Genomic DNA, 19,840 nt, shown 5'->3' with positions numbered 1-19,840 from the left:
ATCTGAAGCCCGGCTAACCTACACTATTCATTCCCTAAATTACATTAGTCGGCTCAAATTGAAAGTTTTAAGTGGTCACTTTATCTTTCCATCGTCAGTTTTGGTTTAATATATTTCCAGTGTTTTGTGCAAAACATTCGGTGGAAGGCGATCCACAGGGCAGTTGTAGCTGGGATGTGGGAGCGGTTTTTTTTCCCCATTCGCCTCTGGCCAAACACTTTGAACAGAGGAGCTTCCCTGGAGCGAGTCGCTCGCTTGTCATAGCAACTGACACATGATCAGGCGCAAACATGCCAGACACACAGGGACGCTGCATACCCTAAACATGCCTTAAGCATCCTGTGGCCCGCCCGGATTCGCTACTCTCCCGGTCTCCACCATGCACCGCGCCTACCAACCGATTCTGCCCACTGGAAACAAATACCTGCAGGAGAAATGGGACCGAGTTTGTTACCATGAGCACCGGCGAAAGGTAAGGGCAAAAACGGTCGGAGACTGAGCTACCCCGAATAAATCAGCGCTTGTCACTGCCGCCAGGTGAAGGAGGGCTTTGTGTCTGTGGTGTAAAAGTGAAGACCTATTCACTTAACCAAACAATTAGTGTTTGTGTCTGTTTAAACTGCCTTTCTAACCCTTTCTAGCTCGGATATTTAGTGCGTATGGATTTTCATTTTGCATTGAATTGCACTTTTGAGAAATCCAATGCTCGGTCCCCTCTTGGTTTTCTTTGCTCGCCTTTTCAATGTATGTCAATATTGGAGGTTGAAATTGCCATGTAAATTCTGTATGTAAACAATAATTTGTGACAGCTGCAGGCTCTAGCCACCAGGTGGTTATGTGGAGTGACTTTCTAAATTCTTCGCCATTCCGTAGCTATCTTACAAAGAAATACAAATAATTTACACTCCCTAACTCCAGGCAACACCACAAGTCACTTACTAATGGCAGAGATATATTATTTCTTCTACTATAACTGTGGGAACGTTGCAAAACGTCTTAATTCGCTGTAAATTGCCTTGGGACACCCTGAAGTAATGAAATGCAAACATGATATAAAAGCAGAATGCAGTGGATGCTAGAAATCCGAAAATAAAGACAAGAAATACTGGGAAAACTCAGTAGGTCTAACAGAGAGAAACAGGGTTAACGTTTCAAATCAAATATGCCAAGAAGAAATATGGGTATTAAAAATTGAAGTGTATTCTTCTCTTTCCTATTCACTGAGCTGATTTCAAACTAAAACAGTAACAGATGCCAACCTGTCAATCACATTACTTCATAAAATGCGTTGAATTGAAATGTTTCATGATGCTAGCACATTTTATTCTGTAAATAGTTCAAATGACTTTGCAAGAGCCAAGCAGTCTTTGATGTACTGCTTTTATAACTGATGCAAACAACATGCAATTCATCACAGTTAAATTAAGGTTGCATTGTTTATCATTTTATATGGTCAGGAACCACATGATCTATTATGGCAGGTCTGTTTCTTTTATCATTTTGACATAAATATTGACCCTAGATATACTGGTATTATTATTCATGTTGGAGCAGCACTTAAATGCATTATAAAACATCTCATTTTCAGAATGTTTGGATTTTACGTCATTCAAGTAAACATGATCTCCTACAACTTGGCTCATCACTTTGAGAGCATTTCCCCAAAGGTCTTTATCACACAACCTCAGGCCTAATTTGTCAGCTGTAGTTCAATTGGTTGCATTCTTATTTCTGAGTCTGAGGGCCTGAAGCAGAGACTTCTGCATGCGATCAAGGCTGATGCTGTAATGTAGTACTAAGGGAGTCTGCACTGAGTGGTGCTGTCTTTTGGATGAGATGTTAAACCAACATTTAGTCTGTCTGTGACAGATACCATTGAACTATTTTGAGAAATAGATTGAGAATTCTCACTGATGTCCTAGCCAATGTTTATCTGTGAACCAACATTGGAGAAATAAGTTAATGGAATTAGAATTTTTGGGTAGTTGTTTTTGACCAGTGCTAGACTTGATGGGCTGAGAAGCTTTTCTCTATTCCATAGAACTCAGTGACCCTGAGTACTTTCAGGATATTTTCTTATAACAGTATGTTCTACAACCAAGCAGACAGCAGCACCCATTAATGAGGTAGGATTAATGGATGATCTCAAAGTAAAGGAGTAGCAGTGAACAGCGAGTGATTGAATTTTACATTCAATTTGAGCAAGAGAAGAGTGAGACTAAGACAGGCATTTTAAATTTAATCAAGGCACTTACAAGGGTATGAAGGCAGCACTGGACAATTTCCCTGAACTGGGAAATTAGGTTAAAAGGAAGCATAATAGAAATCCAGTAGCAGACTTTTAAAGAGATATTTCATCACACTCAGAAAAGATGCATTCTAGTGAGAAATACTTACTCTGGGAGAAGGATGCGCCAACCACGGCCAACCAAGAAATTTAAAGATAGTATCAAATTGAAAGAAAAACCTAATAATTTTGCAAAGATTAGTGGTAACCCTGAATATTGGACAAAATTTAAAAACCAGCAAAGAATGGCAAAGAAAAAATTAAGCGGGAGAAATTAGAATATGAGAGAAAGCAAGCTAAAAAAACAAGAATAAATAGTTAAGAATTTTTATAATTATTTAAGAAATAAAGGAGGCACAACGTGAGAATCTACAGGCCTGTTGGCTGAATACCCTCACAGGGAATTTGCTGCAATCTGTTATTATGAAAGGCACTTAAAGTATTTTAACATAATGAGGCAGGGTCAACCTGGATTTGTGAAAGGGATATCAAGTTTTACTATTTTGTTAGAGTTCTTTGAGAAAGCAACAAGTAACATAGTTAAAGTGAAACTTGTCAATGTGGATCTCCAGAAGGTATATATGGTGACACACACATACCCCCACACACACCACCCCCCACACGCCACACCCCCACCCACCCCCACACGCACCCCCCCCACACACACGCACCCCCCCCACACACACGCACCCCCCCACACACACACACACACCCCCCACACACACCCTCCCCCCCCCCCACACACACCCTCCCCCCCCCCACACACACCCCCCCCCCCACACACACACCCCCCCCCCACACACACACCCCCCCCCCCACACACACACCCCCCCCCCCCCACACACACACACCCCACACACACACCCCACACACACCACATCTCCAGAAGGTATATACCATAAAAATAGAGAAAATAGGCACAAGAGGAAGCCACTCAGCCCTTCAAACCTGCTCCACCATTTATTGTAATCATGGCTGATCATCCAACTCAACAGCCTGTTCCCGATTTTCCCTATATCCTTTGATCCCTTTAGCCTCAAGGGCTATATCCAACTCCTTCATGAAATCATACAATCTTTGGCCTTGAAGATTATGACACAAAATAAGAGTTCAGGGCTTAACAGGTGAAATATTAGCATGGATAGAGATTTGATTAGTTAATGGAAAGCAGGAATAGGATTAATTAGGTATTTTTTCAGTTGGTAAGCTATAACAAGTGGAGAGCAACAGGGATCATTGCTGTGGCCTCAACAATTTACAATTATTGTAATGATTAAGATGAAGGGATTGCATGAACAGTAACTACATTTTCTAAAAGTATAAAGATAGATAGGATGTAAATTGTGAAGAGGACATGAGTAGTTTGCAAAGCGATATCGACGAATTAAGTGAATCCCTTCTTCCAGGTCTTTTATTTTATCTTCCTTTCTTCTGTCTCTCTATATGGAAGGTGAATGCTGGGGAAGTGGAGGAGGGGGCTTGGGTTGGTGGTGGGAATGGGATATGTCCAGTGATGGGGGGAGGGGTCATGGAGAACAGTGAATAGCAAAGTCACACCTCACTGTGTCTGAACAGACTATCTGCTGTCGACAGGCTTATCCGCTCTTTCACTAGTTGCAAATCCAATGGGAATAGATGAGTATACAAATCGCATACAGTTTTGACCTGGAGGCAGAGAGATATGAGCCACAACATATCAAAACCGAGACGAATAAGTGTTTGAAAAGGAAACAAAATCCGAAAGCACCATAGGAAATTCGACTAGAATAGGTGACTCTGGTTGGAATGTGAGTTCTTGCACAGGACTCGTCTTTATAAATCATCATGCCACAGCTGGAGTATTGTGCTCAGTTCTGGGCACTGCACGTTAAGAGGATGTCAAGGCCTTGCGAGAGTGTATGGGAGATTTACTATGAGTCATGAACAACTTCGCTTGAGCCAATAAAGAGAAACTTTTCACTGTTAGGATGGTCAGTAATCAAAGGTTCATATTTTTAAGGTCGTTGGCAAAAGAACCAGAGGAGAGATGAAGAGTTTTGTTTTATTCAGCAAGTTGTTGTGATCTCGAATATGCTGCCTGCAAGGGCAACGAAATGTAATTTAATGGAAAAGGGAAATTGGATAAATAATTAGTGATGAAAATCATAGAAGTATTTGGGGAAAGAAGAGGGGAGGAAGGCCAATCACAAGCATGATGGGCTGAATGGCCTCCTCTGCATATAAAATTCTATCACTCATGTCATGCTGTCATCTCTGTGAGACAGCATTAATTCCTACTGGTTTTTCAATGCCAACAAATGTCCTTTTGAACTTCAAAGCAGACTTGGACAGGTTGCACTTGTAAGTGGCAGTTTGTATGGAGCAATCAGGATATTTCCATGGAAACACAAAGCATTTGCATGATGGACTGACTGAGATGAATGTTCATTTTTATAGAGTGCCACAGATGTTTGGATATTAAATTAAGTCCATGTGTTGGTAGAAAGCTGTGCGATTGTCGAATCTGGTTCAGGGTATGGTTCACAGCTCATGTAAACATTTATGGAACTTTAATGCGATGAATCACACGAGAAGCTCAACCTCACAGTGTGGTTGTGAGCTCCACCCACACCCTTCCTCCTACTTGAAGAAGTGGATGTGTTTTTGTCAAATTTGAGGCTAGCTGCCGCAAGATCATAAGTTTGAAACACTTGGGCTTCATGTCCATTGGTGTGGGGGTGGTGTGAAGCAATGGATCACAATGGAATGGTTAAAATGGCTCACAGCGATTTGAAGCAAGATTTGCTTGAGGGAGGAAGAAGTAAAAGCTTGGCCCTCACTGAAATGATTTAGTTTGTGTACTGGTTTCGGCTGGCTTTCAAAAAGTAATTGGATAGGCACCTGCAGGGAAACCACTGTAGGTAGGACTATGGGGAAAAATAGGAAATTAGGCTAGGCGAGTTGTTTTTACAGGAAGCTGGCATGGGGTTGATGAGGTGAATGATTTCCGTGTTGTAACTCTGACTTTAGTCAGCGGCTGGATTATTCTCCCTCATCCGTCCTCAAATCAACATGGAAGTGACAAAAATAGAAGAAAAGTCCAGCTGTGAGGCATATTGGCGTTTTAGGGCATGACTTGCCCCTTCCTGGAGATGGCAAATAATCAGTTGAGTTGACCCTGGGGAGTTACTTACACCTTTCTTGCAACCTCTATAATTCATTGCTGGGGATAAAGGTCGTGAGTGATCACCTTCATTCACCACCAGGCAAGAGTTTTAAGTGATAAATTAATTGTCAATTAAATACTTAAATTGTCATCATCTTATTGATTGGTGGAGTAGGCTTGAACAGTCAAGTGCTCCTGTTCTTTCTCTTCTTATAAGCATTAAGAATGATGTTGCTAGGATAACAACCATATTGGGTGCTTCTGACAAAACTGTCAAAGGAACTCATTACAATAGAAACTATATTAAGTAGGTGAGTGTTTAGCTATGAAATTACTGCTATAAGCTGCAAGCTGGCCTTTGAATCAAGGTGAATGATCCATGACAACAGGTTATACATGCTATTGATTACATTTACACAAACCACATTATCCAAGTTTACATAGTATTGAATCAGTTAACGGAATGCAATGGAACTACAAGCGACACTTAAATAGATTAACTCTCACTCCAACAAAATCCTAAATGTCTCAAATTGGTGAGACCGACTGATTTCAGTGTTCCGGTCAAGATTGATCCATCAAAAAAGAAACAGTATTTAAACTAGGATTTTCAAAGCGTACAGTTTCCAAACACACCGCCAATAAGAAATACAAAGAAGAAATTTGAAACAAACCCAGAAAAATGCTGGAGAAACTCAGCAGGTCTGACAGCATCCATGAAGAGAGAAACAGAATTAATGCTTTGAGTCCAGTGTGACTCTTCCTCAGAATTAATCTGTCCAGTGAGATTCAAAATATATTTCTATATCCAAGTGAAATGGGGTTGTTAGTGAATGCATCTAACCAGTTCAGCACAGATGAATTAATGGCATAGAATAACCAGCACACAGCAACAAGCCAGTTGGGGGAGGCTGTGGTAATGTCACTGGACTATTACAGAATTTGAGGTTCAAACCTAATATGGCAATTGTGAAGTTTGAATTCAATAAAAATGTGGAATGTGGTTGACTCTTAATTGCTCTCTGAAAAGGCTTTGAAAACCACTCAGTTGTATCAAAACTGCAGCAAAGTTTATCAAAAGAAGAAAACCACAGTTGAAGCACCTGGCATTGAGCTCTGCACCAGAAATGATAACACAGTCATCAACCCCATAAAGTCCTCCTCACCAACATCTGGAAGATGAGCTAAAATTGGGAGAGCTGTCCCACAAAGCCGCCAAGGAATAGTCTGCCATAGTCATATTTACAGAAATATACCTTCCAGACAAAGTCACAGAAAATACCAACATTATCATCATTCCTGGGTAAGCCGTGTCCCGTCAGCTGGGCAGACCCATTGGAGGTGAGTTTAAGGTAGTTTACTGTCAAGGCCCTGGGAGTCCTCCGATTTCAATCTAGACCCCAGGAAGTCTCATGACATCAGATCAGACACAGGCAAGGACACCTCCTGCTGATTAAAATCAACTGCACCCTGTCAGCTGATGAACCAATACTCCTTCATTTTGAACAACACTTAGAGGAAACACTGAGGATGGTAAGGGTATGGAGTGTACTTCGTTGTCCATCCCCAATAGTAGTTTGAACTCCAAAACTGACAGAGCTGGTTGAGTCCCAAAAGACATAGCTGCTAGACTGAGTCTGTGACTGGTGGTGAAAAAACAACAAGAGGGATAAATCTACTTGAGCGCATCTTCACCAATGCATCTGTCCATGATAGTCTTGAGACCAGTGACCACCGCATTGTTCTTGTGGTCCCAGCTTCATCTTGAGGATACAATGGCACTACTACTGTGTTAAATGGGGATAGATGTCCACGCAGAGCTGTAGGCCATCAATAGCAGCAGAATTATATTCAACCACAAACTGTAGCTGCGTGGCCTGGCCTACCCCCCGCTCTGCCATTACCATCAAGAGGAAGCAACATGAGATAGACAAAGCTAAGCAATCCCATAACCAATACATTAGATCTAAGCTCTGCTGTCCTGCCACGTCCAGTCATGATTGGTGGGGTCAAATAATCAACCAACAGGAGGTGGAGACTCCACAAATATCCTCACCTTCAATGACAGGGATGACCAGCACACCAATATTTTAAAAAAAGTCTAAAGTGCTGAGTCTATGATCAATCCTTGCCACCTCCTGAGGTTCCCAACATTTCAGTTGGCAGTCTTCAACCAATCTGTTTCACTCTATATAATATTAAAATTTGGTTGCAGTTGCTAGAAACTGCAAAAGTCTATGCTCACTAACAACATCCTAGCAATAGTACTAAAAACATGTGCTCCAGAACTAACTGTGTCCCTAACCAAGTTGTTCCAGTTCAGCCACAATGTTGTTATCTACCCAACAATGTGGAAAGTTATCCAGGTATGCTATGTAAAGCAGGACAAATACCACTCTATCTGACTATTCTCAATTAGCAGCAAAGTGATGGAAAGGGCTTTAGATAGTGCGATCAAACGTCACTTGCAAAGGAACCTGCTCATTCAATTCAGTTTCGGTTCTGCCAGGGCCACACAGCTCTTGACTACATTACAGTCTTGGTCTAAATAGAGACAACAGAACCAAACTCCAGACCTGCCCGTAACATCAAAGTCACATTCTGTTGAGCATAGAATAAGATCGTCCTAGTGATATTAGAGGCAATGGTAATTGGGGAACATTCTCCACTGATTGGAAGGTGTCATCAAAGACCCTTAGTAAAACTGGAATAAATAAGAATCAAGGTGAAAATACTTCGCAGGTGTGAGTTATACTTAATACAAAGGAAGATGGTTGTGATTGTTGCAGTCAGTCAGCTTCACTCCAGGACATTTCTGCAGGAGTTCCTCAGAGTAGTTAATCAGGCCCCATCTGCAGTGGTGTTTCATCAATAACCTCCTCTCCTTTGTAAGATCAGAGCTGGGCTTGTTTGCACAATGTTCAATACCATTTGTGGCTCCTCAGATACTGAAGCAATCCATGTCCATTTGTCGTCAGTCATGGACTAAATCCAGACTTGAATTGACAAGTGGCAAGTAACATCTGTGCTACACAAGTGCCAAGCAATGACCATGTCTAACCAGAGAGAATTTATGCATTCCCCCTTGATGTTCAATGGCATTACCATCACTAAATTCGCCACTATCAACATCCTGGGAGTAACTATTAATCAGGTATTTATATATTGTGGCTACAAGAGCCAATCAAAGACTAGGAATTCTGCATTGGGTTACTCACAGACCTGTGTTCCCAGGGCTTCTCCACCATCTTCAGGGCTCAAGTCAAGTATGATGAAAGATTCTCCATTTGCCATATGGGTATAGCTCAAACAACACTCAAAAAAACTCAATGCAATCCAGGACTAAGTGGCTCACTTGATTAATACCCAATCCAGTATCTTCAATATTCACACCCTTCATCACTGAGGCACGGTGGCAGCAGTGTGTATCATCTACAAGATGTTCTGTTGTATTTCACTAAGGTACTGTGACAGCCCTTCCAAACCCGTGATCTTTTCCACATGGAAGGGCATGGGAACAGTGATGCCCCCATCCCAAGAACAAATTGGTCTTTACTGGTGTTGATGCTCCATATGAGCCTCCTCAAAACAAAAATCCTACTGCTTTAATGATAGGTAAATGAAAAATTCAAAAATGGGGTTGATACATCTTTTTGTTAGCCCCATGTATTAAGAATTATGGAACAGTTACACAAAGCTAAGATCAAATCAGCCTTGATTCTAATTCTTGGGTTTGTAGGTTAATTGAGATTCCTTTTGAACTGTCTGGCAGCACTTGGAGAGAGTCTTTCACATTGTGTTACCTGCAGCGCAAAGGTGTTTAAATGACTGTTTATAAAGCTATGGCTATCACAGTACTCATTCCATGCACAAAGATATCTGGTCAATGACAGACTGCTGTTGTCGTCAGTATTTAACCCTTTTTTTGTACTTTCCTGGAGTGCAAAACAGACATATCAGCAAGAGGTGGCTTTGGGCTGATGGGAGGGGAGAGATAGTCAGTCACCATATGACCTCTTCTTATTGGGTCTCCCTGTTTGAAGTTTCTCAGACTCTTTACAAATGTGACATGCCATTGTCTTCACACAGAACATTGCCAGACAGTTGAAGGACCAAATGGTGCTCCCAGAATTCATTTACTTAATGGCTATTTGATCTAGATATAAAAAGTAAGACTTCTCATCACCAATATATGCTCATCAGTTTATCTGTCAAGCTGCAAGTAGTATGAGAGATAAAATGCTGCCATTGATGGAACTTACTTAAAGCTAGTTTGATTATTCTATTGGGATGATTGTATGCCTGAGTAACTTGTCTATTTTCAGATCTAATTGGGAGCGGACTTTATAAAATCATCAGGTCCAGGTAGTATGGTTTGAGGGACCTACACTGGTCCCTGTTCTCTTGAAATAAATGTGAGGTGTTGCATTTTGGAAAAGCAAATCTTAGCAGGACTTAATGGTAAGGTCCTAGGGAGTGTTGCTGAACAAAGAGACCTTGGAGTGTAGGTTCATACTTCTGTGAAAGTAGAGTTGCAGGCAGATAGGATAGTGAAGAAGGCGTTTGGTATGCTTTCCTCTACTGGTCAAAGTATTGAATATAAGAGTTGTGATGTCATGTTGCGGCTGTGCAGGACATTGGTTAGGCCACTTTTGGAATATTGCGTGCAATTCTGGTAACCTTACTATCGGAAGGATGTTGTGAAACTTGAAAGGGTTCCGAAAAAATTTACAAGGATGTTGCCAGGGTTGGAGGATCTGAGCTATAGGGAGAGGCTGAACAGGCTGGGGCTGTTTTCCCTGGACAGTCGGAGGCTGAGGAGTGACCTTATAGAGGTTTATAAAATCATGGATAGGGTGAATAGATAAAATCTTTTCCATGAGTGGGGGAGTTCAGAACTAGAGGGCATATGTTTAGGGTGAGAGGGGAAAGATATAAAAGAGACCGAAGGGACAACATTTGCACACAGAGGGTGGTACGTGTATGGAATGAGCTGCCAGAGGAAGTAGTGGAGGCAATTACAGCATTTAGAAGGCATCTGGATGGGTATATGAATAGGAAGGGTTTAGAGGGATATGGCCAAGTGCTGGCAAATGGGATTAGATTAGGCTAGGATATGGACGGGTTCGACTGAAGGGTCTGCTTCCGTGCTGTACTTCTCTATGACTCTATTGAACAATTCCATTTTTGCTTTAACCTTCTCTTGCAGGTCAAAGATGCAAAGTCAACAGTTGACAACCATTCTCCTGAGACCTATTCTCATCTTAATCTGAAATTTAAGAAGCTGAAGGTAATGCCTGTAATTTCCTGCTGTCTCATATTGCTTTCAATCCTTTTACCTTTTCTTATTGCTACTGATGTGAGGTTATTCATTTCAGACTGCATTTTCCAGTGTCCATGTGACCAAGTTGGGAAACATATCCAATAGAGACAATAGTTTCAAAAAACTTAAGTGAAACCAAAGAAAATGTACACATTGTAAATGGAACCTATCAGATGCATCTACCTGCTTTGAACAGTAGTGCTAAAAGTGATCATCTAGTAGAGACTTTACTATGTAGATGCAGAAATGATCTTTCCACTTATGGACAGAACTCAACAACAGGGACTATCAATACAAGATGGTCATTAATGGTGTTTTGAGAATGCAAGTAGTGAGGTAGATAAAATAGATGTAGTATGTCTGGATTTCTAAAGGCATCTGAAAGTTAATAAATAATAGCTCTTGGAGTTAGAGATAATATATTTACAAAGACAGAGGATTGGTTAACACTCAGGAAGTAGAAAATGAGCATTTTAAAGTTGAAAGGCGGTAGTCCCTCAAGGATCAGTGCTGGAGCCTCAGCTATTTATAATTTTGATTAATGACTTCGATGAAAAGATCAAGAGTAACTTACCCAAATTTGTTGAGAACGCAAAGGCAGGTGGAAAGCAAAACTGTGTGGAGGACACAAAGCTGCTGTAAAAGGAGATGTAGGCAGCAGTTAAGTGAGCAGACAACAAGATGGCAGATGGAGTATAATGTGTGTATAAAGTGTTCACCTACAATGTAAAGTAGAAAATCAGATTTGTTTTTAAAAAAAAAGTGACTCTTCTAAGTGCTGATGTTCCAAAAAGACTTGATATGATTATACAAATTACACAAAAAGTTAGTATATTGGAACAGCAAGCAGTTGAAAAGGTAAATAGCATGTTTATCTCTATTGCTAGGGGATTGGAGTAAATGAATTTAAAAGACTTGTCACAATTGTACAGAGTTTTGCTGAGAGCACACTCGGAATATTGCGTGCAGTTTTAGTCTCCACAGTTATGATAGGACGTACTTGCATTGCAGTTGGTATAGTGGTGATTCATTAAATTGTCCCCGAAACGAGGAAGCTATCCTGTGTTGAGAAGCTGGCTAAATTGGGCCTACGTTCTCTGGAGTTTAGAAAAATGAGAAGCGATCTATTTGAAACATACAACGTTCTGAAAAGGTTGATAGCGTAGATGCTGAGAAGTTGTTTCCGCTTGTCAGGGAATTTAAAACACATGGGCAGAGTCTCGGGATAAGGGGCCAATCATTGTGTTTTTGCAGGAAGCGAGATAAACACAAGGGAGAAATGAATGGAAGGATGTGCTGATATGGTGAGGTGAAGTATTATGGCTTGTATGGAGCATAGGCCCCAGTGGACACAATTGGGCTGATTAGCTTGTTTCTGTGCTCTAGATTTTATGTTTCGACATATATATTGGTATTGACTACAAATTGAATGGAATACAGAAAATTCAGCAAAACATCATCTTCTGTCTCTGAATACAGCTGCTGACCATGTTTATGCACACAGCTCTCTCACAATGCACCAGAAATGCTGGTTCAGCTTTTATGTAGCCAGATTGTGTTAAGATGTGGAAAATTTTTTAATGCTTATTGAATGATGCTGGGAAACAGTGGGGAGAGTATGGTGTGCAGTATTGAAATCAGTGAGATGCCTAGTTAACACACTTTCCCATGCTCTGATAGCAGCAAGCAGTTTTGTTTGTCATTGGGACAGCAAGTATGTCAGGATGAAACATTGGTGGACAGTAAGTGGAACTCGTGCCATCAGGATGTGGGAGTCTCTAGGGCGAAATTCTGGAATGTGAAATTGTTTCATCATTTTTAAAATTTAAGTCCCCCCCGTTCCTTCTCCTCATCTCCTGAAGACGCAGTCCTGCTGAATCCCAGTTCAAGTCCCACTTCAGACAAGTGATCACATAATCTATGCTGACATTTTTCATGATGTACTGAGGTAGTGCTGTACTGCCCAAGGATAATATCTTTCAGACAGGATGATCCCACAGACAGATCCCAGATATTTGTGTAAGATCCCATGGTACACCTTGAAGAGGAGTAGGGGAGTACTCACTGGTTTCAGGGAGAATATTTATCCCCATCAACATCACTAAAAATAGATTATCTGGTCATTAACATATTGCTGATTGTGATATTAGAAAAGTGCAAAATGTTGGAAATACTCAGCAGGTCAGGTAGCACCTGTGGAGAGTAAAATTGAATTAGGTTTTCAGGTCAATGACGTTTAATGAAAATTGCTGTAAATGGGAGTTTGCTGTAGGCAAATTGGTTTCCTAAATGCTAACAGTGACTACACTTCAAAGTAATTACTTACTCGAATGTATTTTGGGACACCACAAGATTATGAAAGGCAATGTATAAGTGTAATGTCAAGTCATTTTTCTGAGAGTTCTCCAGAGCAAGTTTCTGTAACAATCAGCCCTGACCAGAAAGTCAGATTCATCTCCTTAAATGTAAAATGTGAATGTATTATTTCCCACAAAGAATTGAGTCAAAAGGTATTAATTGTATTTTACACACTGTATATCACAGCTTGAGGAAGATAGACTGTCCATCATTGAAAGAGATAACCAGCTGTTGCTTCAAAAGATGTCAACAATCATGAGGACCACAGGCCGAATTGACAATAAAAATGAGTATAAATTGAAAAGGTAATGTTTCTGACTTCTGCTCGTCCTTCCTGGTTGTGCATTCTGACAATAAGTATTTAGATGTTTTCCGAGGATTGAGTTTTCCTTGTAGCTCCTTGTAGCAAGTAGCATACCTGCAGTTTACGTTTTTAAAATTACATGTCTGTGGTTACCAATGCCTGTCAAGTCCTCAGGAATTAAAAAAATGTTTTTATTTTCACCAAATTACCCAGCAAAAAAGAAGGCCAATAAGCCGAATATGTCTGCGTTGGCTCTTTGAAAAAGTTATCCTGTTGATCCTAGCCTTGCCCTGGTCTTTACCCATAGTCTTGCAAAAAGGAAAAATCTCCTCAAATATGTATGCACCTCCTGTTTAGTAGCACTTCCAGATCTTGACAAGACGTTAGGTCAGATTATAACCTCATGTTGCCTTTGACTCTTTTTCCAATTAACTTGAATCTGGTGACTGATGCTCCTCCTACTGGAAACATTTTCTCATTTACTTCAGCAAACCTCTTCCTGACTTTAAACAATCCTCTCATTAAATCTCCCCCTAGCCTTTTCTGCTCTGAACAAAACAATCCCAGCTTTTCCAGACTCCCAATATAAAACTGAAAGTTCCTTGTCTGTGAAACATGAACATCACTGGCAGCTTGGGACAGACATGGACTGAACACAGTGCGAGTCCAAGCTATTAATGCTTATTAATGTTTAAACTGTAAACAGAAGCATGGTAGACCAAGGCTTCACCAATGCTGCCTTCCATTAGGTTTCAGATCTGTGGGATCTGACGTCAATATAACATAGCTACTGAACATGTGCGTAAGGAACTATTATTCATGTTGAGGTATAGTTAACCCTTTAATCTACATCAGGTATTATTCTAATATTTCTTCTCTGCACTCTCTCCATGTCCTTCTTAAAGTTTGAAATACAGAAGTAGATGCAATGGACTGGTGGAGAGAACAGGATGGTTGGAGGCAAGAGGTCATGTAAGAAAACTCAAGGAACTCTACTTCCAACCAGAGCTGGCAACTCAACTGCACATCAGCTTACTGGAAATTCTGGTTGAAATAGGATACTGACAAGGCCTAATAGTGACAGGGAATGTAGAAACAGTGAAGAAAGTTACCTCAGAGTACAACATGATCTTGATCAGACAGGCCAATGGACCGAGAAGTAGCAGATGGTGTTTAATTTGAACATAGAACATAGTCTATAGAACTGTACGGCACAGTACAGGTCCTTAAGTCCTTGATGTTGTGCTGACCTTTTATGCTCTTTTAAGATCGAACTAACCTACATCCCGTACATTTCACTGTCATCATATGCCTATCATTTTAATGTCCCCAGAGTATCTGACTGTACTACCACTGCTGGCAGTGCATTCCATGCACCCACCACTCTCTGTGTAAAAGAATCTATCTCTGACAGGGGCAACATGGTAGCTCTGTGATTAGCAATGCTGCCTCACTGCACCAGGGACCTAGAGGTACTGCATTTTGGAAAGGCAAATCAGGGTGGGACTTATACACTTGATGATAAAGTTCTGAGGAGTGTTGCTGAACAAAGAGACCTTGGGGTGCAGGTTTATAGTTCCTTGAAGATGGAGTCACAGGTAGATAGGATAGTGAAGAAGACATTTGGTATACACTCCTTCATTGGTCAGAGTATTGAATACAGGAGTTGGGAGGTCATGTTGTGGCTGTACAAGACATTGTTTAGGCCACTTTTGAAACGTTGTGTGCAATTCTGGTCTCCTTCCTATTGGAAGGTTGTTATGAAACTTGAAAGGTTTCAGAAATACTTTGCAAGATGTTGCCAGGGTTGGAGGGTTTGAGCTAAAGGGAGGGGCTGAACAGGCTGGGGCTGTTTTCCCTGGAGCGTCGGAGGCTGAAGGGTAACCCTATAGAGGTTTATAAAATCATGAGGGGCATGGATAGGGTAAATAGACAAAGTCTCTTCCCTGGGGTGGGGGCATCCAGAACTAGAGGGCATAGGTTTAGGGTGAGAGGGGAATGATTTAAAAGGGACCTAAGGGGAAACCTTTTCACGCAAAGAGTGGTGCGTGTACAGAAGGAGCTGCCAGAGGAAGTGGTGGAGGCTGGTACAATTACACCATTTAAAAGGCATCTGGATGGGTATATGAATAGAAAGGGTTTACAGGGATATGGGCCAAATGCTGCCAAATGGGACTAGATTAATTTAAGATATTTAGTCAGCATGTACGAGTTGGACCAAAGGGTCTATTTCTGTGCTGTACATCTCTGAATGACCTAAATGGTCATTCATCTAATTTTGATTCATGGGAACTTGGTGTGTACAAATTGGTTGTTTCTTATGCCTGTATGGTCATGGCTACAAAAGTAATTTGTTGGCCAGAAAGCACTTGGGAATGTCCTGATGATTGGGTAAGAGGCTAAGTTAATGTGGGCTTTGTTTTAAACTGCCTTTAAATCAGTTTAAACAGTGAAAAACGTCACCGAGAACAGCTGAGAGTCAATCAAGAAAATAAGACAATGAAGGAACGCCTCAAGCTGGTCCAGCCTCAATACAATCATCTGAAATGGCATGAAGACTGGTATAAAGCTGAGAAGCTCATGGACCATATTGCTCACTATCCTCGTGGCTGGTACAATGGACAGAACTCAAAGGTAATTTCTCCAATCAGTGGGAGACCAGCACTGTTTCTGTATGCCATATGTGTGCTGCATTGGTGAATACTTTAATTCTCTCCAGGGTACCTGGAAGGCTGTTCAAAATGTTCCCTGTACTATGAGGATATAACTCTCCCTGAGATCTCTACATTCCTCCAATCCCAACTTCTTACACATCCTCTCATCCACTTTTAGGAACCCTGTTTTTAGCTGCTGAAGACCAAAGGTCTGAAATTCCCTCCTTAAACTTCTTGCACCTCTTTACCTCTCTCTCCTCATTTCAGATGCTCCTTTAAAACCTCCCTCTTTGATCAAACTGTCAGCTGTCATAATAAGTGGCACAAAATTCCATTGATAGCACACCAGTGAAGCACCTTGTGATGTTTCACTACAAAGGAAAGCCCTGAGGTAAATGCATAATGCTGAAGTTTCTCAATTCACCAGACCCTGCACCCCCCCTCTCTCTCTCCAAGCTGCCTATTGCACTCAAACCAGGAAATGGACAGTGACTTATTTCCTGCCAACAGTGCTGACATAACCACTTGACTGAGCCAGAGTCACATTGTATTCTACAAAGTTACTCCTTAGATACATTACCAAACCTTGCTCAAGTCATGATTTTTAAAAAGCATCAAGTAAAATAAAACCGTGTGGATAAACTTAGGTGATTCCTGGGTTTCCTGAGAGATTTTGGGAGTACTTTAATGAATTCACACTTATGGCACAGAGCTCCCCATAACTCTCAGAGCTCCTCACCCACTCATATTTTAAATTTAAACTCTCAGCTACTTCTTAGAAGGTAGCTCTCTCATCCCTGAGTCCAAAAGTTCTGCATTCAAGTCTCACTCAATGTCTTGAGCCCAAAACTCTACGCCAATACGGTCAGTGAACAACTGTGTTGTGACCTTTCAAAAGCAATGTTAAATCAACGCCCTGTTTGCTCTGTAAAGTAGACATTAAAGGTCCCATTGCACTAAACTGAAGAAGAGCAGGAGAGTTCTAACTGGTGTCCAGGGTCAATATTTAACTTCCAACAAACATTACAAAAATAGATCAGCTGGTCATGATTGCATTGATTTTGTGGGAGCTTGCTGCGTCCAAAACTGGCTGCCATGTTTCATTACAACATTGACCACACTTCAAAAGTACTGAATTGGCTTTGAAGTAATCGTGAAAGGTGCTATAAAAATGCAATTCTTTTTTAATGCATGGTTACGGGATTACTGTTCAATTTGTGGGAGCTTGCTGCGTCCAAAACCATCTCCTTCTGAAATTCATTGACATTACCACAGCTAAATTCCCCACTATCAATATTGTGAGAGTTACCATTGACAAGAAATACTTCAGCTGCAAGATCAGGTCAGGGACTAGGAGTTCTACAGTGAGCAACTAATTTCCTCACTTCTCATGACCTGTCTGCCACCTATAAAGCTCAAATCAAGAGTGTGATTGAACATTTAGGGTGGTATGGGGCTCAGTGGTTAGCACTGCTGCCTCACAGCACCAGGGTCCCAGGTTTGATTCCACCCTCGGGCGACTGTCTGTAAGGAGTTTGCACATTCTCCCCATGTCTGCGTGGGTTTCCTCTGGGTGCTCCGGTTTCCTCGCACAGTCCAAAGATGTGCAGGCCAGGTGAATTGGCCATGGTAAATTGCTCATAGTGTTAGGTGCATTAGTCAGAGGAAAATAGGACTGGGTGGATTACTCTTCTGAGGGTCGGTGTGGACTTGTTGGGCTGAAGGGCCTGTTTCCACGCTGTAGGGAATCTAATTAATCATTTCACACTTCTCTGGATGAGTCCAACTCCAACAATATTCCAAAGAGGCTTGACACCATCCAAGGCAAAGCAGCCTACTTGATTGACACCCCTATCCAGCACCGATGCATAATAGCTGCAGTGTGAACCATCCATTAGATGCACTGCAGTAGCTCTCCAAGGCTCCTTTGACAGCAGCTTCCAAAATCTCTATCACTTAGGACAAAGGAAGGCAGATGAACAGTGAACCCCATCACCTGCAAATTTCCCTCCAAGCCAAACACTTTCCAGACTTAGAACTATATTGCTGTTCCTTTCCCTTGGCTGGGCCAAGGAGCTGCCTTGGTGTCCCTACACAGCAAGGATTACAGTGGTTCAAGAAGGCAGCTCATCACTACCTTCTCAACATCAATTCGAGATGGATAACAAAGGATGGCGTAGCTAGTGATGCCCCTATCCCGCGAATGAATAAATCAAACTATTTGATTTATTTTATTGAGATTGATCTATGATAGGTTTTCTCCTAATCGACATTTTACTTTTTATCCCCAGACAAAATCAGAAGCTGTCAGATCCGCACCAGCGAGAGGAACCAACAAAAGTAAAAATATACAACCAAGGGGCTCACAGTAAAAGTCAACAGGAAACATGGAACCAAGTGACATGAATCAACTCCACAATATCCTCAATTCTAATCCCCATTGATCACATTAGTACATCTAAACAATCTACCTTCTTTTCAATGACAGATAAAGCTGAAATCCACATTCGATCGCGAGTGTAATTTGCCTGTAGTACTTAGTGTGCCTTCGAGTTTTTGAAACTTGTAACGTAGGCTGGACAATCGAATATGCCTTCTTTGAATTTTTCCTAATTTTCTATCAAGCAAGATTCTACATCAAGTACACTGATTTATTAACAATATCTCTGGATGTCAGCAGTTTAGGAGGATCAGCAAGTCACTGCCGCTTTGTGGGTGTAGATAAGGTTGAGTGAAGAGGGCAGTTGATTCGGAGGAGAATGAAGTATGAGAGGGGTTATTGGGGGATTATTGAGAAGATGAGGAGAGAGGACTTTGGGGTAAGGGAGTTGGGCAAGAGGGGTAGAATGAGGAGGCAATGGTGGAAGACATATTGGCTGAGGAGGTGGACTCTAGGGTGGCATTAGGGATTATGCTATGATGATGGAAGCAAAGCATTGGTGGTTTAAAGGGCTTATGGCAAGGGAAGGGAGAACTGGGTAGAGACATTGAGAGGGTGGAAGATGATTTGAGGGGGAGTTGGTGGGTAAGGTTGATTGGATGTGAAGGGGCTATTGAGCAATTGCGGGAAATTGAGGGGGTGGATATGATGTGGGTAGGTGGGATTGGAGAAGAGTAATTATTGGGCATGTGAACTGATTAGGGAACTATGATAGGTTTAGAGGACATTAGTCAAGGAAGGGGAATGGGATAGGCCGGGGGGGGGGGCCATAAGAAAATTCTGGAAAATGACGGACATCAATTTAATCAAGATAAAAAGCACAGAAACTGAGTAGAAACTGAAAACTACAATTCCGCGGATGCTGGAAATCCAAGAAAAGGACAAGAAAGACTAAAAGAGGTCACAAAGTCTGATGGCATCTGTCGAGAGAAATAGATTTAACATTTCATCTCAATGACCTTTCATCAGAATATTAAAATGAATTAGTTCAGTATAAAGGCCTTTGAGTGTTTATTTGGGGGTGTAGCGAAGTAAAGTTGCTACATTTTCTGACTCTTTAGTTGGATGATGGACTGAAGTTGTACTGTGGATCCTCAGCAACTCGCTGAGAAGAAAGCACTAATCTCAGAGATTCTGTGATGTTTTAATGAGACCACATATTCTGCCAAGTGTGCAGGGCAGCTTTGCTTTTGCCGGTTTGAGATGTTTGTTATATATCCCTGCAGGAAGTATGGTCACTTTGTTCAACTTTCAGCACCATGCTATTCTCTGCTGCTTACTAATGATGTTACCGTTGTTGTTAACTTGGGTTTCTGCCCCCTGCCTACT

The 19,840-nt window shown here is 41.4% G+C and overlaps 1 protein-coding gene across 1 annotated transcript; it reads left to right on the top strand.

Annotated features, from left to right (window-relative positions):
* Positions 1-219: 219 nt before the first annotated feature.
* LOC140481612 (uncharacterized protein CFAP97D2-like) lies at positions 220-19,509 on the top strand. Its single transcript, XM_072578087.1, has 5 exons — positions 220-472; positions 10,642-10,722; positions 13,300-13,418; positions 15,859-16,051; positions 18,363-19,509. The coding sequence occupies exons 1-5, from the start codon at positions 380-382 to the stop codon at positions 18,441-18,443; spliced, it is 567 nt and encodes a 188-aa protein (XP_072434188.1). The 5' UTR covers positions 220-379; the 3' UTR covers positions 18,444-19,509.
* Positions 19,510-19,840: the final 331 nt, after the last annotated feature.

The sequence above is a fragment of the Chiloscyllium punctatum genome, chromosome 9 (assembly GCF_047496795.1).
Source record: "Chiloscyllium punctatum isolate Juve2018m chromosome 9, sChiPun1.3, whole genome shotgun sequence".
In the NCBI taxonomy this organism is placed as follows: domain Eukaryota; kingdom Metazoa; phylum Chordata; class Chondrichthyes; order Orectolobiformes; family Hemiscylliidae; genus Chiloscyllium; species Chiloscyllium punctatum.
The sequence above is the reverse complement of the archived record's forward strand: the minus strand, read 5'-3'. Positions and strand labels throughout refer to the sequence as shown.